The 24,391-nt window shown below is 45.4% G+C and overlaps 1 protein-coding gene across 1 annotated transcript in view; it reads right to left on the bottom strand.

Annotated features, from left to right (window-relative positions):
* The window catches only part of INTS3 (integrator complex subunit 3), a 39,290-nt gene extending 21,044 nt beyond the window's left edge, over positions 1-18,246 (bottom strand). The window contains exons 1-6 of the mRNA XM_079761582.1: positions 17,448-18,246; positions 9,102-9,185; positions 8,051-8,134; positions 2,755-2,868; positions 2,507-2,591; positions 1,054-1,120 (exon numbers count right to left, since the gene is read on the bottom strand). Of these exons, the coding sequence (XP_079617708.1) occupies positions 1,054-1,120; positions 2,507-2,591; positions 2,755-2,868; positions 8,051-8,134; positions 9,102-9,185; positions 17,448-17,591 (578 nt within the window). The 5' untranslated portion in view covers positions 17,592-18,246. The remainder of the gene's footprint in view (positions 1-1,053; positions 1,121-2,506; positions 2,592-2,754; positions 2,869-8,050; positions 8,135-9,101; positions 9,186-17,447) is intronic.
* Positions 18,247-24,391: the final 6,145 nt, after the last annotated feature.

Here is a 24,391-nt window from a genome sequence, read left to right as displayed (position 1 = left end):
AAGAAAGAAAGAAAGAAAGAAAGAAAGAAAGAAAGAAAGAAAGAAAGGGAATCCCTCTGACCAGGACACAGACATTCTGCAAAGACACCTAAGAGAAGCAAGGCCTGGTAAGAAACAGCTGGGATCTCCTATGCTGTGCGGTGGTACCAATGATGATGGAGAAGTGACTCCAGTCTCAGCTGCGGGTGCACGTCTGTGCCCAGGGCACTAGGTGGCACTGCCCAGCTGACCTGGCACAGCTCTCAAGCTTGGGCAGAGCACAGAACACAGCCTCCTCTTTCAGAAGTGTGAGTGAGGGAGGAGGTCCATGGATACTAGGAAATAGCAGGAAATATGGATACTATGAGCCCTCTCAATTATTTGACTACTATGGTGTCCTCACCCCGAAACAGACACTGAAATCAAGGAGGACTGAGGCCACAGGACCAAGAGGAAGGCCTCAGCTCTGGAATAGCCCTCATAATATTTCTGGTCCTTTCCTTTGGTGGGGAAGGGAAAGAATCAATGAGAAAACACAATATGCCCCCCTTATGCCCGCTCTACCACTCGAGCCTCTGAGCCCTTCATGCAAACTCTAGCGGGTCTCGATGATCTCCTCACTCCCACCTCTCCCATGCTACTTCAACACAAAAAAAGAGTATGGGTTGGATGGAAAGTTTTGGAAGGGAGAAAAGGGTACCTGCCAGGCCTGGGTGTTTGGCTGGCCCCATTCTGCTGAGCTCATTCTCCCCCGCTCCCCACAAAGATAAACATTCCAAGGAGGTCTGGATCAAAAATAAACCCTTATCAGATGAAACTAGTTTTTCCTGGGCTCTGAGATATTTCAGCAAAGACCTCCTTTCCCACTCCTTCATCCCTTTGGGCATATCACGGCATTAATTCCTTCACTTGCCACCCATAGAATTGCTTCTCCCTCCCCTGCCTTAGTCTCTCTAACCTAAGGTGTTTGGGGTCACCTATCAGTCTTCATACACTCCTTTCACCCCATCTCCCACACTTGCAACCAACAAGGCCATCTCTGGCTCTCTCCCCACCCTTCATGGTAGACTCTACCTCTGCTCCGTCAGGATATCCAGGACACTTTCTGCCAACCAGATATTTTTTGTCGTAATGTCCCCACCTAATCAAAGGGAAAGAAAAAAGAATCAGAATGATTCTAATTAGCTACTCAGATACACAATACATTCCGTCACCCATCCCACTGGTCCATCCATCACTGATGTTCTGAGTCTTAGGAAACTGCCTTTTGTTCTGTCAGGCTTTAAAGTTTCCCCCTTTGCCTCCAGAGAGAAGGGAAGGGAAGGTTCTAGATTTTTCCAGAAACTAGAGCTGCAACTTTTCCAAAGAGTAGAGTTTGGAGTGGGAATACTTTGACCCTTGAAAAGGAATGTCTGGGAAGGAGACCGTGGTTGGAAAGAAAGGGAGACATCTCAGAGAGGGCCTGAGAGGTGCCGGGGGCTGGGAACAGCAGCAGTCCAGAATGCGTACGTCCCAAATCCTGTGTCAGGCTCATGACAGGCCCAGGGTTTCTTGTTTCCAGGGATCAGTCCGCAGGGCTTGCTAAGGGACTTCTTGGGGCAGAATTAATATGCAGCAGCGCCAGACCAAAGTCTAAGGATGAGAGGTGAGGACTGAGAGTGCCTAACAGGGAAGAAAGTGGCAGGAGCGTGGATAAAAATACCCCACACAACGCTGTCTTGCCCCAGGTCCCAATTTAAAAATTCCATGTTCACATAGTCACACATCACATAAATTAAGGTTTACAGACATCAAAACAGGAGCATCAGCGTTACATAAAATCCTAAAGAAAGAAACAAAGAACCAACGGGCAATGGTGAAGGAGAGGCAGGCTCATTTTTAAACAAACACGTGCGATCTTGCAGAAGGGGTAGGAAGCAGCACAGGCAGGCCTCTGGACATTCAATGGCTCAGACAGATGTCACCAATGCCAAGAAGATAATAAAACCTAAATGTCAGGGTCTGTTCTGTGACATGGTTTGTCCCTCAAACTGGCCCTAATCAGATGTCATGATTATTAGGGAGCAAGTACACAGAACATGGGGGCGGAGCCAAGAAAGATGGCTGTTTCTAAAGCATAATGTGATGGGGACAAATTATTGGCCCTTACTTCTCTCCCCATTCCTTCTAGATCCTTCCAGGTACAATACACCATAAACCCCAGCATACATTTCACTGATTATTGATGAGACTGAGCACCTTCTCATGTCTATTGGCTATTGGCTTGACTGGCTAAAATAGGTCAACTATTCTCTGTCAGGCCTGAGTTTGGCAGGAAGAAAAATGAGGCAAGACTTATTGATTCAAAAGGTGCCCCGTGATTTTTCAATTTCTTCTTCAACATATGTGGCCAGAAGACGCCTTCTTCAGAAGGAGAGTCTAAATGACCCAGAAATGGAGTCCCTTAGGCACGCAATCATTCTCCACGGCCTGGTGTAGTCTCTGGGCTCCTCTCCTTTCTTCTTTATGCTCTTGCCATCAAACTCACCAGCAATCTGCTTCATGAATGTCATGCATACACCATCAGCTCCCAGAACCCCACTCTTCACTAGTTCCCGTACCAACCACACCAACTAAAGGAGAAAGGAAAAAACAGATGAAGAGAAGGGCCTATGAATTTGAGAAACGGGCTAATCCAATAACATTACAACTTAGGTGTACAAAGATGGGGGTATGTTACCCCGATTCCTCCTCTGTTCAGTCTTTGAGCTGGATCTCTTTTCTTTCTGGCCTTACCTGAGTTCGGCAGGTGTCCTGCAACTTCAAGTACTTCTCCATAAGGATCTGGTTGATTTTGTTCAAGACAATATTCATGCCGTCACGAGACACCAGAGCCAAGTCCCGGTAACACTGAGAAGAGAGTTTTGTAAGCAGCCAGCAAGCTGAGGATCCACTCCTGACCCCACCCACAGGGGGCCCCCTGGCCTGTTCAACTTAACACCAAGATGAGCAGCAATGAAGGACTTTCCACTCTGGATGCTAACCTATCCCTTGCTCCATCACATGGAGTGGGGTGGAGGGGTGGGGGCAGACTGAGCTAGTCTCTAATAAGGCAGAAAAGCCTGCTAAGAAAGGCTCCCTGTCCCCCCACTTCCCTTCGTAGGAAATGTCACACTGTTTGATGCCACAAGCTGAGCTAAACCAGGTGGAGGCCATCTGCTTTTCATCTGCCAGTAAAAGGTCACCACAGAATGGGTTTGGTTGAACAGGCCAGAAAGGATCACAAAGAAGTTTTTAAGCCTGTACTGACCCAGCCAGAAGAAGCAAAGGGATAGGAATATTAAAGGAAGAGGATCCAGGGACCAGGGCCCCAGAAAGAAAGGGCAAAACGAAACTGAATTTCCTTAACTCAGTGTCTTTCTTTTCTCTGGGCTGCCCTTTGCTTCTGCCCAGTATTGAAAAAGGAGGGGTCCTTATGCAAACCCACCCCTGGGGGAGCTGAGGGAGGGCATTCCAATTTCCTCTGAGAGTTCTTGCTTCCCTTTCCCCTAGAGCTTTTCTCACCCGGTCTCTCTGGAGACCAGACTCCTGGAGGAATACCTTAGGGGACCTCATTAGCGACCTTCTTAGCCTGCTGAGTTCTCTGCTGCCAGGGTCTGAGCACAAAGGGTAAAATTAGGTAGGCAGCATTCCACGACCTTGGAAGGCTGGCATCAACCATAATAGCAATTATAACAGCAATTATAATGCATTGGCATTATGTGCCAAGTTTGTATCATATATATATATTATCGCATTTGAATTACATAACAACCCTTTGAAATAGTACTATTTATTATCTCTGTGTTTACGGATGAGGAAACAGGCATAGAGAGGTTAAAATAATTTGACCCATGTAACATAAGAGATAAGAGGAAGAACCAGGATTCAAGTCTAGACAGTCCAATTGTAGAATCCATGCTCTTGACCACCCCTATAACGCTGTTAGAAATCACTAAAAGAGGCTGCTGGGATGGAAAAAGAATTTACGGTGGTTCTGAGACTGCTAGATTTTTAAACTCTTTCATCCTAAGTAGTCAAAAGAGGAGTACTCAAGACCAGCTGCTCCCTGGCCTTGGAGTGACCGGGGACTCCTAAGAGATTAGCTACTGTCACTTCCTCTTGTCTCTAGTGTCCTTAAGTCAAACTAATTAATATAATGAAAATACCAACACTTAGGGAATCCCACCATGTGCCACAAACGTTTCATACCCAAAGGAAAACTTGATTATTCTCTGACTCCATCTGAGGTGAAGGCAGGGAGATCAAAAGTATAAGCAAGGGAACAAGGAAGAGATAAAAGGATCCAGTGAACTCCTGCCAACGTGAGGTCAGTAAATGTTGGTAGTTTAGCCCGCAGCCTCCCCCAGAGATGGGAGCCACAGAATGCAGAGAGGATGAGGGAGGCAGAGAAAAACCTATGTCAGACCAAAGATAAGAGACAACTAACCAGAGAAGAGCCCTCCTGCCTATTCAAACGAAAGCAGAAAGGTAGAATAGACCCAGAACAGGGAAGGAAGGGTCTCTGAGGAGACACAGGGTCAGGTGAAGGAAGCAGATACTGTCTACCTCATTTCATGCTCCAGCTGGGACCTTATCAACCACAACTGCTAGTCACACGTGGCAGCTGGGTACCAGGAGTATCATATTTCTGATGCTGCCAGTTTTCTCACCAACCTCTGTACCCGTTTGCTGAATGGCTTGGAAAACAAATAGAGGGGGAGGAGGGAGGACTCAGTAGGGAACAGAGAAGAGAAGGAGAGACTCAAAAGAAAGGAAAGGTGACAGGATGGTGCTGTGGTAGCATATCTGTCCTGGCTCTGCTGAGGTAGATAGTCCATCCAGCCTCGGCCCTCACAGCCCCCAACTTTCTGGAGCTGCCTGCTTAGAGAACTGTATCTAGACCAAGAACGGCCAGGGCCGGAGTCCTTGAGCCCTTGATGAAGAGAGATCTTGGCACTGATGTTAGACCCTTCTTTTTATCTACCGACTACCAGCGCCTACACAGAAGATAAGGCCTCTCGTTTAGCCTCTCTTCTCACCAGAGTCCTTCAGCCAGGCCTGCTCCCAGCTATTCAGTTCAGATATCCAATAGGAAATAAATAAAGTCAAAGAATATAAACATTCCTAAGAGTTGCCAAGAGAGCAGATGTAAATCAAGGAGGTACAACTGGAACAAAATCCACCCCATGCATATTGCATTCTCCACCAATACCTGATCTGTTTTCTCTTTAACTGAGGTCCCTGGTTCAATCCACCCACTTAGAAGTCTCAGAGAGCTGGCCCTAGCTCTTTGAACCCGCCTGCCAGCACTGACAGAGGCTCCTCACCCCGCGTTCCCAGAGCAAATTTCTCAGGTGTTCAAGACTTAGTTTCTACTACCACCTTCTCCATTACCCTGTGAAGATGCTGGGGATAATGGAGAAGGTGGTAGTAGAAACTACCACCTGGAATCCCCAATCCATCCTTAGATTTCTGTTCCAGAGATAGAATTAACCCAAATAAACCCTTAGAAAACACTCCCCTTGTTTTAAGCTAAAGCCTGAAACAATGCATTAGGATCAGCCCTCATCAGTAACTCCCACCTAAAACTTCTGCAGGACAGAAGGATTTCACAACATAATCGCCCTTTTAGGGAGAAGGATCAAAGCACAATGGGGGATACGTCACTAATTCTTCCACCATAATCTGACCTGGCCCAAGGACTCTGAATGAGTCACTGATGGTTCCTCACTTGCCTAAAACTGTATCCTTCTATTTCCCCATCTTTACCCCCTTTGTCTGAAGAGGCCTGACCTGGGGGTCTGTCTGCCCAGGAAGCTCCCCAGGTAAAGGATTTACTTAGAAACCTTTAGCATGTGAACATAATCCTGATGTAGCTGGCAACCAGCAGTGAGACCCAAGGCGAGGGCCTGGGCCACCCCCAGAGGGCTATTGTAGGGCACAAAGCAGACAAGGTACTCTAGTCCCTTGCTGTGTCTTGATGGCCAAAATCATAACATAATAAGCATTCATAATGCAGAGTCCTGGGGCCTCTCACTGGCAGGTCAGGCAAAGAACTAGAAATACTCCACACACCCTGCTCTCTTGACTGAGGTTTACTAATATACCCTCACCGATTCAGATCCCATCTGAAACAAAAAAACAACAACACAGCAGGCCCAGCTGGTGTGGCTCAGTGGTTGAGCATCGACCTATGAACTAGGAGGTCACGGTTCAATTCCCGGTCAAGGCACATGTTTGGGTTTCAGGCTCGATCCCCAGGGTGGGGTGTGCAGGAGGCAGCCAATCAATGATTCTCTGTCATCATTGATGTTTCTATCTCTCTCTCTCCCTTCCACTCTGAAATCAATAAAAATCTTTAAAAAACAAACAACAACAACAAAAAACAGTGGGCAAAATGACTTTGCATTAAGATGATTAAATGAGATTTTAATTGTATTTATGAAACCCACATAAGAAAAAATTAAACCTCAATCCCAATCTCTACACACCCAACTTTGCCAATAATTTCTTTAAAATAGAAGGGCTGCCTGGCCGGGTTGTTCAGTTGGTTTGAGCGTCATCACTATATGCCAAGGTTGTGGGTTCAGTCCCCAGTAAGAACACACACAATAAACAACCAATGAATGCATAAATAAGTGAAACAACAAATCAATGTTTCTCTCTGTGTTTGTTTCTCTCCCTTCCTCTCTCTCTAGTATTAATCAATCAATACATGATAAAATAAAATAGAGGGGCTAGACTTGATCATATCACTGTTTAACAACACCAACTTGGCAACATTCGTTTTCAAGGATCTTAATGACGAATTCAGTATGAAAATGAAATGCCAATTTAACTCAACAAGGTCCCAGCCCAGAAATGGCCTGTGAAACCAAGGACTTGTGAATACTTGCTGCCCCACCTTCCCAACAAGCATACCAGACCCTACTCCAGCTGGCACCAGAAGAGTACAAATACACCTGGCTGCCATGCCCATAAGCCCTTCTCCTGAGGTTAATTCAAGCAGCTATGCCAGGGGACCAGGGCATCCTGTCTTTGTCCCTAGGCATGATTTTTCTTTGGTTCTCCTTGAACAAACAACAATGTCTCTGATATCCAGTTAACTTATAGATAAACGGGGAGAAGTTTAGGGAGAAGGGACAAAGCCACCAACCTCATATGGCTTTTTGGAAGGATTAAATGAGAACCTGTTTGGATACAGCTTAACACAACTGGGCACAGGGCATTGTTTGCCTTTTTCCACACTCCCCTTGCTCAGGGAAGGGCCGGTGAGAATATTAAATTCTCCCACTATAAGTTCTTCTCTGTTAGCGATTTACAGTTAATGCCAGATATCAGACATACACTTTTAAAGCAGCATGCCAAGACACTAAGGACACAGAGTTGCTGGAAAGGGGAAATGAGAAGAGGCGAAAGACAGAATTTGCTCCTTTATTATAGAAAGAACAGAATCCAAAGAGATCATCCTGTCCAGTCCCTCACCTCAAGCAAGGATCCCCCTTAAACCATTCCACATAAAGAAAGCTCTGTGAAAACCCCAGACTAGTTTTCATATAGTATTCCTCAGGAAGTCTAATTCTAGTTAGTCCATTACATTATTACTGTATCAATCATCTAACATTAAGCTGTCTAATTTAAATACTACCTGCTGCAACCTTAAACCTGCTTTCTATTCACCTGCCAGTGACAGAACCTGAAAACTACAGGTTACACGCTTCTGGGTAAGAACTCTCCTGGTTACAGTTGTCCTGTTCTCTAGGTTACACCCCAAGTCTTTTAGCCTTGACTAGTAAACCTAAAATTTGAAGCCTTTTATATGCTTTTCACTCTCACAACTGCCTTTTAACTTCAGAATCTAGAGACAGAGAAGGGACTTTAGTCAGAGAATGACAAATTCACGGAGCATAAAAAAACTGTATTTAGAGACCGAGGTGGCCCAGCTCTGCTCAGAGTGTCTGGCACTATGCCATGAAGCCACATCCATGTTCCACCGTATTCCCAGATCGTATCTGAGAAGCGTCTGTGGATCCAGAGCAGGGTATCTTACCTTCTGGGCTTGAGTAGGTTCAGTGAGGACAAGGGTAAAGAGACCCAGGCAGATTTCCTCATGTTGGGGGGGGCCTTTGCATACCTGGGATCAGAGGAAGAAAAAATAATAGTTTTTCTCCCAGAAAACTTGGGACTCCTAAGCAACCTGCAAAGGAGCATCATCAACTCTTAAATCTGAAGATTTCTTCTCCTAAAAGTGATGGGGCATCTGTTCTAGGGGAGAGGTGGAGGGAAAGGATACACCTTTATTGCTGTTCTCCAAGGCTTGATGCAGACCAGGGGCAGAAAATTAAGTGTTTATAATGGAAAAAAACAAATCCTCCTCCACTTCCTCCTCCAGACATTAACAGCCTTCAGCAGAGCAGGAGCTGCAAACAGTCATGGAGTAACAAGCACAACTACCAAGCCAAGTCCTTGGGCAAATCATTGAACCTCTGACATTTGTAAGGTGAAGACATAATGACAATTAAAAAAATAATAATAACAAAATAATAATAAGTGGGTAATACTTATAGGGCATTCACTATGTGCCATTTTTCTAAGTCCTTCATATATGCTATTTACAATATTTTCAACACCACAGATTAGAACATGTGAAAGATCACATGGGTAAGAATGGTTTAAAAAGAAAAAAGTCACTATGGAACTGTGAGTTATTATTTAAAGTTGTTATTTAAAGACGCCTAAGGGTCCAGTGTGGCTCAGTGGTTGAGCATCGACCTATGAACCAGAAGGTCATGGTTCATTCCACATCAGAGCACAGAACCGGGTTGCTGGCTTAATCCCCAGTAGGGGGTGTGCAGGAGGCAGCCAATCAATCATGCTCTGTCATCATTGATGTTTCTTTCTCTCCCTCTCCCTTCCTCTCTGAAATCAATAAAAATACATATATATATATTTTTTATTTTTTTTAAAAAAGATGCCTATGGCTCCAAGACATTAACTTCAGTTCCCTAATTCCAACCAGTTAAGTCTTTCCATCTTTCTGATCATGTCTTAGAGCTTTCAAATAAGCAAAAATGGATAAGGGGAGAGAGCATTATACTCACGTAGGCATTAAGGGCATCATTGGCCTCTCTCTCGGAGACACCAGTAGTCATCGATGTCACAATGCTCATACATCTTTCCAATCTCTGTGAACAAGTGAGAAAAAATTAACAGTGAAATACTTCTGGCCCAAAAAAGTTTTAGAAATTCCAACATCATTATGTCTCTAGAGCTAACTACCATCACTATGGGTATAATCAGCAAAATCCAGAATGTGGAAAACTTGACACGTGACCTGATTTCTTTAACACGTAAACTGCAAGAAGAAAGTCCTGGCTGGGTGGCTCAGTAGGTTGGAGCAAAACAACGTTGCAGGTTGATTCCTAGTCAGAGTGCACATACCAAGGTTGCAGGTTTGATCCCATTGAGGCGCATACGGGAGGCAACTGATCAATGTTTCTTTCTCTCTAAAAATCATTAAAAACAGGCCTAGCCAGTTTTGCTCAGTGGATAGAGCATTGGCCTGCAGACTGAAAGATTCCAGGTTCAATTCCAGTCACCAGGTTGTGGGCTCAATCCCCAGTAGGGGGCGAGGGGGGCGGTGAGGGAGGCAACCGATCAATGATTCTCAATCATTGATGTTTCTATCTCTTTCTCCCTCTCCCTTTCTCTCTGAAATCAATAAAATTATATTTTTTTAAAAAAGAAAATTAAAAATAAATAAAAATAATTAAAAACAAATCCTTGGGTGAGGATTAAAAATAGAACACTTTTTAAAAATGCAAGGAAAAAAAGCAAGAAGAGGGATATCTATACATTAAAGGAGACTTAAAATTATAACCCATTGCCCTGGCTGCTTTGGCTCAGTGGTTAGAATGTCAGCCCACAGACTGAAGGGTCGCGGGTTCAATTCCAGTTCAAGGGCATGTACTTCGGTACTTTCGATTTGGTCCACGGAGTGAGTGTAGGAGGCAACCAATTGATGTGCCTCTCTCACATAGATGTCTTTCTCCCTCTCTCTCCCTTCCACTCAGTCTGAGAATCAATGGAAAAAATATCCTCGGGTAAGGATTAAAACAATAAAAGTAAAATTATAAACCACTGAACAAAATAATAACCCAGGAGTCCATGCTGATAGATACAAACATAACAAAGAAGGGAAAGCTCTTCTGTACAGTGGAATGCCAACTAATAAATGCAGAAGGAATGACGGGAGCAATAATTAATCCAGGCAAATCATCAAAGGATGCTAAAAGCAGAAGTACAATTTTCACAAGAAAGGATATTTACATAGGTTCAAAATGCTTATTAATTACAAAAAGAAAACATTAACTGTAGGAAATCCTGGATGATACCACCTTACCCAAGTGACCAAAGTAAATATTGCCAATAAGGAATATGTTAACCTGATACTACATGCCTCCAGTGTGATGTACTGAAAAGTTTATAACATGGCTTCTATGGTTTTCTTGCCAAAAATGAATAATCTTAGTCTAATCATGAAGAAACTTCAGACAATCCAAATTGATAAGTCTACAAAATAACGGGCCTATCAAAGTGTTTAAGATCATGAAAGACAAAGACAGAAAAGTCTCTGTTGCAGATTAAAGAGACAGCACACCAAAATGCAATGTGTGATCCTGGACTGCTATAATGGACATTACTGGTACAACTGGTAAAATGTGGATATGTACTATAAATTAGATAGGAGTAACACATCAGTGTTATATGTTCAGATCGTGGTAGTAGAAGAGTGGTTATGTAACAGATCCTGTTCTTAGGAAATAAACACTGAAGTATTTAAACCGAAAATGGAAGCATGGCTGCAGTGTACTCTCAAAAGGTTAAGATAATATATATATAGAGAGAGAGATAACAACAAAGCAAATGTGGCAATTGTTAATTATTGGCAAATCTTAGTGAACAATATATGAGAGTTCTATGTATTATAATTTTTCTCTAAGCTTGAAATTATTTAAAAAGTTATTAAAAAATTTAAAAGACACAGCAAGAGGATGCAAAGTGTGGTCCCTGTCTGATTACTGATATGAACAAACTAATTATAAAAAGAATTTATGAGACAAGAGAACTTTGCGCACTGAATATTTTATTATTATATTAAGGAATTACTGTTACTATTTTAGGTGTTATTGTGGCTATTTTTTCTTAAGTCCTTCCCTACAGATGAAATGATTTGCTTCAAAATAATCCAGATGGACTGGGGGAGATAAAACAAGACTGCCATATGCTAATAAGTACCGAAGCAGTGATGGCTACATGGAAATTATACTATTCTACTTTTTTGTTTGAAATGCCCCCCCACCCCCCAAAAAAAGTTAAAAACAAAACTTTAAAATGAGTGTGAGGAAAAGAAAGGGACTAATGGAGAACAAAAGGCCAACCTAAACCTGCTGGGCTCTAGTCAAAGGTGGGGATGGCTGCATTAAAGCCCACTCAGGAGCCACTCTGGTTTCAAAGGGCAACTCTCTTACGTGACGTGTGCTCAACATTCTAAGGAGAGCTTAGTCACTGGTCCCTGTTCCAAAGAAGCATCTAATACTAAATTTTGAGAAAATATATCCATGTTAAGTCAGTGGGTCTCTTCATCATCACCCCCTAAACTACTTCCTGAGTCTTTTATCTTGATTAACCCAAAAACTTTTTAAGGAAAATCTCTTCCCAATCCCCAGTGATGATGATGCTGGGAAAACGGGTACAAAGGCTGGCATTTCACTTCCCCGATCCTAGAGGTCATCACAAAACATCTTGCTGAGAACTGGTGGTACTGCAGCATTGTGAGGAACCAGCAAATAAGGACAATGGGAAAGAGGCCCGAAGGCAATCATGTTTCTCCTTTGACAGTCCACCCTTAGAGTGTAGGGTGGCACAGGGTAGAACGGAGTGTTAAGGCAAGGAGCTCCCACAGCCACAAAACTTCAATCTAAAATAGGCCCAAAGCCACTCGGGTTTGAAGGTGTTATAACTTCACTATCCATCACTAGGCCTATCCCTCAAAATTAGGTCAGATCACTGTGTTCAGCCTTAATCAACAGCACCTGTGTACTTGTGAAAAGGAGCTGTGAGATCACATGAAAGCTGAGCCGTGACTCTCACAACCCACCTCACCCACAAGCTCTGAGATTCATCATTACCTAGTCGAGCTCCTATGTAAGGGGAGGGAAGGAAAAACCTCAGGTTGGATTTTCTCTCTTAAACCTTATCCCTCTCCACCCAGGGTAGTTATCAATGACCAAGCATCAGTGCCTCCAGTGGCTAGGCCCAAACTGTTTTTGCTGACAGCTGTGGGGGGACCTGTTCACCCAGCCTAGGTTAACAAGCAGAATCAGAGTGGAGGAAGATGAGACACAAGCAGCAGCACAGCATCCTAGAATTCTACATATTGCTTCCTCCTCAAAGGAAAAATCTGTTGAATCAACAGAGATGCAAGTCAAATAGCAACAGCAAGCTAATAAGCAAAATGACCAGCAAAATCCCACCACCACTTGCTAGCCTTGGGCTCATCTGGGGTGAATTGCTTATCCTCTCTAAACCCTGGTTTGCTCATCTGAAAATAGAAACAAAGCCTATATTGCGAAGATACTCTGAGGATTAAACGAGATAATGTACATAATGTGAAAGCACCTAGCATGCAGCCTCAGTTGAATTAGAATCTATTCCCTTTGTGAGGAAGCTCAGCAACTGCACAACTAAATCTACGAGGACCAGACTGACCCCCGCCACTATGGCTAACGGCTCATCCTTAAAGATTCCTGACAACAGAATCCTGCTGCTATAGAACATGGGTTAAGTCCCTAGCGAGACTGCAAAGCTTCGTCTCCTACTTACCTTCTGTAAACTTTTGCCTTCTAGGAGAGAAGAAAAAAGCTCAGGGGAGAGGGGAGGAAGCCTACCTGATGGACCTTGGACCAAGATCCTACAGCAAAGACAGATACACAGCCCCACAGCCGTGATGGAACAGAGACCTCGGGCTGAACCAGGTTTCTCCAGGCCCCTTCTCGATATTTTAAACTCCACTCAGAGGCCTGAGGCCATTCTGTGAGTCACTGCCCAGTCCAGAAGAAAAGTGGCCTCTTAGAAAGTAAGGATGTGCGAAGTGGGAGAGTCCAGAATTTGGATGTGTAGATAAAAGCAGTGAGGATGCCCTGACCGGTTTGGCTCAGTGGATGGAGCGTCGGCCTGCGGACTGAAAGGTCCCAGGTTCGATTCTGGTCAAGGGCAAGTACCTTGGTTGCGGGCACATCCCAGTAGGAGGTGTGCAGGAGGCAGCTGATCGATGTTTCTCTCCCATCGATGTTTCTAACTCTGTCCCTCTCCCTTCCTCTCTGTAAAAAATCAATAAAATTAAAAAATAAAAAATAAAAAATAAATAAATAAATATATATATATATATATATATATATATATATATATATATATATATATATATATATATTTAAAAAAAAAAAAAAGCAGTGAGGAAAGAAATGTGAGGGCCAGTCCTTCCAGGCAACAGAAGTATAAAAGATGCTACTCTTTCCGAACTACAGAAATTACTTTTCCAAACACGGATGGGAGAACTAGTTACCAATCATTCAGAATGACAGAAGGACCACATTGCCTCAAAGAGGGCGACAGGAGGCCAAATGTCTATAATCAAGTAGCAGTACCCCTCTCCCCCAGTCACTACAGGCCCTTAGTAAAGATGGAATCATACATGCAGGTGCCAACAGCTGGCAGAACAGCTCTGTTCGGAGCACGCCCTCCACAACAGCACCTCAGAGAGCTGAGGAATTATTTACCATTTCTAGGAGCTTCTGAATTAATTTTTCTAGTATTCAGAGTACCTGAACATGGCTTCCATGATAGCAGCAGTAGGTGGAGTATGGGCAGAGGGGTGGGAGGTGGCCTTTCAGTTTCCCAGTATATACCTGAAGCTGGAGACTGAAGTCAGAAGGATCCCTCTGACTTCTCAGTTTCCCCTCCCTCAGCCAGGTGAATATACAGTCTGGTAAAAAAAATGTATATGAAATACTACCCCCTTATGGAAGTCAGTGAGTGGCCTTGAAGGACTAAATTCTACCATCTTCAGAAAAAGAGGATATGGCCCTAACCGTTTTGGCTCAGTGGATAGAGCGTTGGTCTGCGGACTGAAGGGTCCCAGGTTCGATTCCGGTCAAGGGCATGTACCTTGGTTGCGGGCACATCCCCAGTAGGAGGTGTGCAGGAGGCAGCTGATCGATGTTTCTCTCTCATCGATGTTTCTAACTCTCTATCCTTCTCCCTTCCTCTCTGTAAAAAAACAATAAAATACATTTTTTTTAAAAAGAAAAGAAAAAGAGGATATGATCCAACTTGCAAAATCCCAAGGACCCGCATTATTGAACAAGCTGGGGTTCCAAGTATTCCACAATCAAGAGTCACATATCTGAGAAATGAGGATTTAAGCCAGGGGGGGTGGGGTGGGTGGGGATCAGAGATGACTCAAAGCCATTCCCTACAGATTCCTCACAGACAAGTTATGAATTATTCCTTGGAGAAAACCTGGAAGGAACATACCTCTAACCAAAGGCAACCCTGACACCTGCCCATAGCTTAAGAGGAAGTTCTGACTTGTTTGGGCCACAGCTCCTGCTTTCAGCCTGACTGCCAAGTGGACAGGGTCCTTCTCAGCAGAGAAAAGACCGGGGGGCGGGGGCGGCTGAGAAAGTTTATGAGACTAGGAGCTACGTGTTCTAAATGCTTCCAATCTGTGGCACTATTTTTATCTCATTCCCAAAAGGGGAGAGGGATCGGCAAGAATTCCCTCTTCAAAGAGAGGAACAGGGCCAAGGAGAAGAAAGGATACGACCAAGGCTCCCTTGGGTCGGAGAGTCCCAGTCCCTGCCTGGAACGCCCCTCACAGTGCTCCATACTCCAGAGCCCTAAGGGGCCCTTCCTCATCCTGCCAGCTCTCAGGACCCGTCTCTTCACTCCCATAACCAGTTTTATTGTTCTTGTTGTTAACCTTCCATGGTAAGTTAACTCAGTCTTTAGATGATGAGTTCTGGAAAGCAGGCCTTGGGTCTCCCTCATTCTATTTCCTATCAGACTCAGCACACAGTAAACATGTATGGTCAGGAAGCTAACTCTGTGTTCCCAGGCAACAGGTAAGCCTGTGTTAGAAGATAACCAAACGAGAACAAGCAGAGATCGGTCAGTCTCCATGAGGTTTTGATAACGTCTGTGTGCAGAGATCTGTGGGGAGACCCAGAGGAAGAAGCCAGGAAAAGTCGCCCTGAGAGGCACTCTGATCTAATGGGAACCATATACATGGGGTTAAAAACTGAGTAGCAAGAAAAAAAGAAGAAAAAAAAAGAGCAACACGAATTGCAAAAAATAACAACAAAACAAAAACAGAGTGGCAAGGCTTGCTGGAAAGTTCAAATGCAAAGGACAAAGGGCAAAGGAAGAAAGGGGGAGCCCAAGACATGCTGGAAACATCTACACCACGAAAGATTTCCGAAACAAAGAGAGACCCTTCCTCCCCCTTCTCCCTGGAAACAGTTGAAAGTTCACTTTCAGGCGGACCGAAAAAGGAAGAAAATAAATGCTTCCTCTCTTTTGTGTTCCCCTCCTGCCATCCCACTTCGTTTACTAGTCAACACGTCCTGCTCAGGACAGGATGCTGATTCTGTGGCGCAAACTAGAGCAGAGGCAGGATGACTCTAACCATCATGGTGGTCAATAGATTTCCATCCCACTTTTGGGGACTTCTCCCCTCCACTCAAACTGGTGGAGGGACCCAAGGCAGGCAGTTATTTTCCCTCTACAATTCTAGAGCTCCAGGGCGACAACAAAGGGCTCAATAAATACTTTGCCAATGCTAGTGGCCCCTTCTGAAAAAGTGGGGACCTCAAACTGCCAAACAATCCTGAGGTCATTATTTGTTGGGGAATACTGTGTATGTTCCTAGTTATATCCACTTTAACGGATCAAAACAACAGGAGAAAACAAACTTCGATTTTCCTAAAAGCACAAGGAATTATGGGGGAGAAGCATGATAGGAAGCCCATCTGTGAGTAGACATGTGCTGATGGATAATCCGCACAGTTGCTATCCAGCCACCTCTTGATTCACAAAACTCATTTCTGTATATATATCCCCCCATCTGAACCTGAGCCAACATTTCTTCAAATCTAAATTCTGAATGCCACCTGCCTGCCTGCCCACCCTCTAATAGTTGAAAAAGGGCAGTGACAGTTACAAGCAGGGAAACGGCCAGTGAAGAGCCAGAGTCTAGCTTCCTCATCCTGTCCCTGGATAACCAAGTTGAATGCATTAGGTCTTATGGACAGTTCCACGATCATTTCCCAGTCCTGGGTCTCACATTCCTAAGTATGTCTCTTGGTATGTGACAGTGGAAAGAGATGCATGATCCATTCTGGGGGGGCAGGGGCAGGGGCAGAGGAACAAGTGGGAAAAGGGAGGAGAGGTCTACTATCCCTAATCTAAAATCCCGTTACAGTCCACTCCATCACCTCACTCCACCCACGTCCTTGGCATCTCTGTGTGTGCTATCTGGTTCTGAAGGTGCCCCTCACCCCACTGCTGCCAGATGATGCTGACTAAACACTACCACGTTTCCTTACGTTTTCACTCACTCCAAATGCCCAGCTAAGGGAGCATTTCAGATCTTGCTCCCCGTATCTGCCATCAATTTGGCTCAAGTGAGCTATTACAAAAATCCATAAATAGGAGAAGGGAGAGATCAACCAAAGGTCTTGTGTGCATGCATAAGAGCCTAACCAATGGTTAAGTTCAACAGGGGGTTGGGGCATCCATGGGGAGGGGAGTGGGATGGGAATGGGGGGATGAGGACAAATATGTGACACCTTAATCAATAAAGAAATTAAAAAATAAAATAAAAATCCATAAATAAGTAAACAAATAAAGGCATGCCCCGTTAACATCAACTGGCAATTGACTGTGCCTACATGAAGTCAATACTATCTAACAGAAGGGTTCAAGATCTGCTGCAAGTTCCTATCGGCCCCCGGACACGGACACACACACACACACACATTACTTCTCAACATATGACCTAAGTCTGAAACAGGGCAAATATGAATAGCTGTGGCCTGTATGTGGAAAGTTATGTTAAAAAAAATAATAAAAATCGGTTGATCTGGATGCTGTATCCCTTCCTCAACACCCCCCACCCATTTTCAAACTAGTGGCTTCTGTTGCTATGACAACCTGTCCAGGAAGTTGGCCCACACTTCTTCCTCCAGGAACAGGAAGTGTGGAACCGTGTGTTGCCTTTAGGAAAAAAACTTGAAGGCCTCCTCCCCCACCCCCCACCCCATATCCGCTCCGGTATCCCTCCTCAACCCCATTTCTGAGCTCCCTTCCCCTCCCCCCACACCTACCTCCTCTAACTCATCCTTGGCATCCAAACTGGTGGAAAGTAGCAGCCTCCCCCCGCCTGGGGCTCCTGCTCCCGCTCCTCCTCCACCTCCCGCTGCTCCTGAAGCAGCAGCTGCTGCTGCCCCCTTTCCCTTCTGTAACTCCATGGCTGCAGCCCGGAGACGGGAAAAGGCCAGGGAGTGGAGGGGTGGGGAGTCCTAGAAACGAGGACCTCGGGGCTGCCAGGGACGGGGGGCAAAAGGGACTAGGGGGGAAGGGAGGGCAAGGGTCCCTGTCCTCTCCACTCCTCCCTCCTCTGCGGAAGGCCGCTCGGGAGGAGGCCGAGGCGGACGGCCCTCTAGGTCCTGCCGTGGAGTGGCAGCGCCGAGGAGGAGCCGTTGGCGCCCGAGTATGCCGCAATCAGGGGCTGCGCCCCTCTGGGGAGGGGAGGAGAGGCCTCCGGCCCTGAGGAAGTGGGAGGTAAGCCCCTTCTGGCTTCTGACCCTAAGAGAAGTAGGGGGAACCCTAAGTTTCTGCCTCAGGAGGTGGGTGAAAGAGGAGTCCTGCCCCAAAGTAGGGGGTGGGAAACCTTCCTGGCTGGTGCCTCAAGGGTTAGAGAGCGAGGTTCCTTTGGATCCGTTCCCTGGGGGTGAGGGGGAGGCCATAAGCGCTACAGGAAGGCACCGAGGGCCAGCTTCTCCCTACACCACACAGAGGCGGCCATGGTGGAAGGGCGGGGGGTGGGAAGGCTGAGGGCGACAGCGGGGGAGGGGAGGAATCGTGGAGGCCCGCGCCGGAAGTGAGCAGTCGCGGTCCTCGGCCTCCGCCAATTGCGCTTTCGGCCGTGACTCAGAGTCGCGGAGCGGTAGGCGGAGGCCGGAGGCCGGCCTTTTCCCCAGCTGCCAATGATATGACGAAGAGCGGCGCCGTCCTGATGGACAACCAGGACACCCAATCGCAGTCCTCTTTCGCTCTTGGAGGGCGGGGAAGTGCAAGGTGAGCAGGAAGGAGCGCGGCTGCGCTTGCGCGCGCACTGATGCGCACGCGCAGCGCGGCCTCCGTCCTCAACTCCCTTAACCCTCCTTTCCTCTCTCCGTCCGGAGCTTGGGAAGGTACAGGAATTGGGAAACTGTGGTTGACTTTGGGAAACCCCAATTGTAGCTACGAATTGGCAGTGGGGGAGCGGAGCTGCCACCCCAAGCAGTCCGGAGTAAATGCCTTCACATGCCGTGGAGCCAGCTCCCCGAGCTGAGAATGCATCACACAAGCAAGTGTATGCATTCACGCAAGTGCAGTTAGCCAGACGTTGCCCGCCCCCCTCCCCAAAAAAAGTGCATAGAGCAACTTGTGCAAATCACAGTCGTGCCAGCACTAGATCTCGCAAATTTTTACTAAATGACAGAACCATTTTCTTCAATTTATTTTAATTCTCACCCGAGGGCATGCTTTTATTGATTTTAGAGATAGAGGAAGGGAGAGAAACATTCATGTGAAAGTGAAACATGGATGGATTGCCTTCTGCACGCACCCCAACCAGGGTTGAACCCTCAACCCAGGCATGTGCCCTGACAGGGAATGGAACCGAACCTGTGACCTTTCAGTTTACCAATCAACAGATTTTTTAAAAAAAATAGTCTTAAAAGCAAAGAAACAAAAATAGAACACAGACACACTAAGTAATAGTGTGTCATTTCATGTATATGAAGTTTAAAAATACTGAAAGTTATGGCAATAGAAGAATAATGGTTAGCTCCGAAGGATGAGGGTTGGGGGAGGTATTGCTTGAGAAGGGACATTAAGGAGACTTATGAGGTGCTGGGAACAATCACATCTTTATTTGAGTGATGATTGCGTGGTTTATTAGGGTGACTGCATATGTTTTGTGTTTGTTTTCCCAAAAAAATACATGGAACACTTCATGAATTTGCACATGAGCCATGCTACGCTTCTCTGTGTCATTCCAGTTTTAGTATGTGTGCTGCTGAAGCGAGCACTGCATCCTTGTGTTAAAATTTGTTGAGTTGTTCATTTTACTAATGTATGTTTTACCTCAATTTTTAAAAATGGAACAAATAAAACTAAGCTGAGCCACCACCTTTCGTCTGTCAAGTTGGCAAAAATCGCAACATTTGAAAACAGTTGTCAAAGTTTTAGGGGATTAGTTACCCTCATGCATTGCTGGTGGGTGTGCAGGTTGGTAAGCCCTATAAAGGGGTACTTTAGAATGGATATAAAAACTACAAATAGGTATACCCTATGTCTGGGCAATCCCAGTCCTAGGAGTTTATCTTGTAGATATTCTGCATGGGACATGACATTAGGTGTAGGTATCAGATTAAACATGATAGCATTGTATACAATAGCAAGAGTTTGAAAACAGGTAAATGTCCATCAGCTAGGTTAATAGATTATGGTATCTGCACAAAATTAATACGATGCAGCTGCAAAAGGAATAAGGAACCTCTTTCTAAATAGATATGGAAAGAGTTCAAGATATTAAGTGAGCTGAGCAAGATGCTACTTTTTGTATAAGAAAGGGAAGGACAATATATATTTGTATGTGCTCATATTCATACAAAGAAACCCAGGAAGGACCAAAAAGGTTAAAAAAAAAAAAGTGCTTACTTATATGTATGTAGCTATAGATGACAACGGGGCAGATGCAAGAGAAACTTTTCGTTGCATCTCTCATATATTCAACTGTTTAATTGCTGATTTTAAAATTAAATTAGTTTATTTTAAAAGAGAAATAGATTATCATGTGATTCAACAATTCCACGTCTGAAAACACTAACTTGAAAAGATATAGAGTACCCCACGTGCACTGCAGCAGATTTTTAACAGAGAACAGGGTGGGGAAAGACTGGATTAGCAGCAGCAACGTGAGAAACGTGATGTGAGATTGCAGGGAGGAGTTGTATGTGCGGCCACAAGTTCCAAATAGCCCATTGTGTGACAGTCACAGGAGGTGACAGTTGCCTGCTCTTTGCACTCCTCAGACTGCATCCGGACAGATTCTGCTCCAGATAGGGAGGCAGGCGATTGTCAAAGGGGTATTGACACACTAAGATGAACCTATAGGGGCTCATCCAGAATGGATGGTAAAGAGTCTGGGGTCAGATCTTGGGGGAATCTCTAAAGAAACGAGTGATGTTATGTTGCTGAGACTCCAATATGTGGGGGAGGGGGAGGCAGCAGGAACTGTTGAAAGAGAGAGGAGACGTGTGTAGCAAGGAAGGACAGTGCTAGGACCATTGGAAGCACTGTGAAGGCAGATTGGCTTTTCAATAAATATGAAGGGAGTTTATATTAAACTAGTGGCCCGGTGCATGAAATTTGTGCACATTAAAAGGGAATTAGAGGAAATATTTTAATATTGCTATTTGCCCTTTCACTATAATAGAAGTGTCAGTGATGAAAGAAAATTAGTAAAATGTATATGAAAATCTCCCTCCTGTCAGAGTCTGGGGCACGCTGTGGGACCCAGAGCCAGGTCCCCGCCCACCTGCGCGTGCCTCGAAATCGCGCGAGACCCAGACCTGGCCGGCCCTACCCCCATCAAGCCCTGACGGGTGGGGGGTGCAGTCTCAGGTCCCCTGTCAAGCCCCACCAGGCGGGCAGCACAGCCTCAGGACCCCCCTTGAGCCCCGCTGGGCAGGGGGCGCAGCCTCAGGTCCCCCGGCCTGGCGCTGGCGGGGGGCGCGGCCTCAGGTCTCCCAGTGCAGCCTCAGGTCCCCCAGCCCAGCACCAGGATGGGGGGGGCACAGCCTCAGGTCCCCCGGCCTCAGGTCTCCTGGTTCCGGCGCCAGGGCAGGGGGTGCAGCCTCAGGTACCCTGGCCCTAACTCGAGGGCACGAGGATGTGACAACCATTTGCATATTAACTCTTTATTATATAGGATACCCAATATCAAACAATTTATAATTTACATTGGAAAGATGTTAATCAAATGTTAACAATAACCTGGCTGCTGTGTCTCAGTGGTTGAGTGTTGACCTATGAACCAGGAGGTCATGGTTTGATTCCTTGTCAGGGCACATGCCTGGGTTGTGGGCTCCATCCCCAGTGTAGGGCATGCAGGAGGCAGCCAATCAATGATTCTCTCTCATTATTGATGTTTTATCTCTCTCCCTCTTTAAAAAATGTTTTTATTTATTTTAGTGAGAGAGGAAGGGACCGGAAGAGATATATAGGAACATCGATTGGCTGATTGGCTGCCCGCCACTGGGGATCGAGCCCACATCCAGGCATGTGACCTAGGTGGGGATTGAACCAGCGACCTCCTGGCAACATTAGTCTAGAGCGGGGAGAGGGCAATGGGGAAAACAAAAAGGGGGTCATATGTAATACTTTCAACAATAAATATTACAAAAAATAATAAAAGTCTATATAAGATATATTTACTCCCCAAAGCCCCAATTCAGTTACTGAAATACTTCTTACTTGCTTCTTCTCTCAACTATTGCACAAATGAATTTAGTTCATTCTGAGCCTCACAATTTCTATGAAAACTTTTCACGTGCCTTTCTTACATGGCCGTTGAAAGGGCAAGCCCTCGTGTCCATAAACAAAATGATTCCCTCAAAAGGAATTCTAGTGATTGAAATCTCCATCTTCTTATGTCAGGAAGAATATTCTAGTTACAGCTGTTCAAAAATAGATTGGTTTGAGTTCCAAGTTCCTGAAAGCTTTCCAGTAGAACATGGAAGAATACACATATTTTAAGAAAGATGTTGGGCCTGGATAGGCCGCTGGACTACACGACTTCTACTTTTTCTCCTAAGATTTTTAGATCTTACCAGCACCTCTCGCTGAGGTCTAATTGTGTGCTGCATTTCACTTCCAGCTCTTCTCTGGACAGCAGGGGCTTCTTACATGGAGCATTGTGGTTTGCATGATGTGGACTCAATAAACTAGCGAACACTTATCTAGTTCTCACCACTTGCCAGTCAGCATCCTAAGCTTGTGTTGGGGAGAATTAACTCATGGAATCTTCAAAGCGACCCTATGAGATAGGTCTTCTGATCATTCCCGTGTTACAGAGCAGAAAGCTGAGGCTTAGCAGAGTTGAGAAATTTGCCCAAGATTACATGGATTATGAGGAACAAAGCTGGGATTTGAATCCAGGCAGGCTGTCTCCATAGTTAGCCTCTTCTTAGCCAACATTATACTGCCTCTCACTTCAGAGATGTTTGAAATTGCTCCAATTCCAAACACTGAGATCTATGCGGTATTCTAGCCTGGTTCTGGCCTGCTGGGAGTTTTGTGGGCTGACCTGATCATGGGACATACCAGCAGCCAAAGTATGCCGTGTGCACTCCACATTTGTTTTTGTTGTTTTTAAAATGTATTTTATTGATTTTTTTACATAGAGGAAGGGAGAGGGATAGAGAGCCAGAAACATCGATGAGAAAGAAACATCGATCAGCTGCCCCCTGCACACCTCCCACTGGGGATGTGCCCGCAACCAAGGCACATGTCCCTGACTGGAACGGAACCTGGGACCTCTCATCCCAGGACGCTCTATCCACTGAGCCAAACCGGTTAGGCCACATTTGTTTTTTGTTGTTTTGTTTTAAATTAGCTTTATTGTTGAAAGTATTACAGATGCCCATTTCCACCTACTGACCCCCTTCACCCTGTATCCGTCTCTCCCCCGTCCCCGCACTATTGTCTGTGTCCATGGATTATGCTTATAGGCATACAAGTTCTTTGGTTAATCTCTTCCACCCCTCTCCCCGTGAAGTCTACATTTGAAAGCCAAAAGCAGAGAATAATAGTGGGATAGTTGCATCAAGTTAAGAGGGGGTGCCACAGTGATTAACAGATGTACTTGATTACGGAATCTTTGCTATGGCAAGGTTCTTAAAAGGCAACCAGCCCAGCCACTCACTCAGTGATGCAATGTATGTGATAGGGAACTGAGTGGGTGGGATTTTTCCTACCTGGACCCCCTCACTAAACCTGGGCCTTGCACTACAGTCAAAGGGGTTCCTGCCCACCCCCTCTTGTCTTCCTTGGTCTCCTCCTCCTCCTCCTCCTCAGCATCTTTGCCTCTACTTGATGCATCACCAAATTCATCAGCATCCTAACTCCTTCATCTTGGTGGTAAACACCTCGCCTGTAACCCTGCTTGCCTTCCAACTCAATGAGATTAAGTCTTCCTGGACAGCATTAGGTATTTTTTTATGGTTAATTTATTTGTTTTTATATTTTTACAGCTCCTGCAATTTAATTAAAAATGACTTTCAGGCTGCAAAACTGTCCTCCGCTGCTAATTAGATTCCACGGATCTGTCCAGAAAAGTAGAAATCATTTTTTTAATAAATATACATATGTTTTTAAACTATTACTTGCCCTGGCTGGAGTGGCTCTTGGTTGAGCATCATCCCTTGCTTCGTAAGGTCGCCAGTTTGATTCCTGGTCAGGGCACCTACAACAGGCAACTGATCAATGTTTCCCTTTCACATCGATATTGCTCTCTCACTGTCTCCCTTCCTCTTGCTCTCAAATCAATAAAAAACACATTTTTTTAAAGTTTAAAAATTATTACTTAATGTACTGCTATGTTACATTACCCAAGCTCTTTGACATAGAGAAGGAGGGGGTGGGGAAGAGGATATTTGTCTTGTCAACTCTACTTTTTTCCAGGCCCCAGCCTTGTGCAGAGCTGGTTGGGCTAGGGTTCCCTTTGCACACAGTCTACAGTGGGCCCTCCTACCCCCAGCTGCACGGCCTGCACCCCCCTTCCAAGGGTGTCACGTGGACTGCTGAGCTAACGTATGTGAAAGCCTTTGTCAACTCCAAGGCACAATTGAATGCCAGTGATTGCTGTTGTTATTCTTATCGTACTCCAGGGAAACCCTGTTGCCCACTCAGCCCTCCCAGACCTGCTCTGGGGCCAGCCGGGGAAACTGCCAGGCCAGACTGCCCCTCCCCTGTGGGCGGCGGTTCCTGGCACAGATCT

The sequence above is a fragment of the Cnephaeus nilssonii genome (genome assembly GCF_951640355.1).
Source record: "Cnephaeus nilssonii genome assembly, chromosome: 21".
Classification (NCBI taxonomy): Eukaryota; Metazoa; Chordata; class Mammalia; order Chiroptera; family Vespertilionidae; genus Cnephaeus; species Cnephaeus nilssonii.
This window is presented reverse-complemented; position numbering and strand designations above follow the sequence as displayed.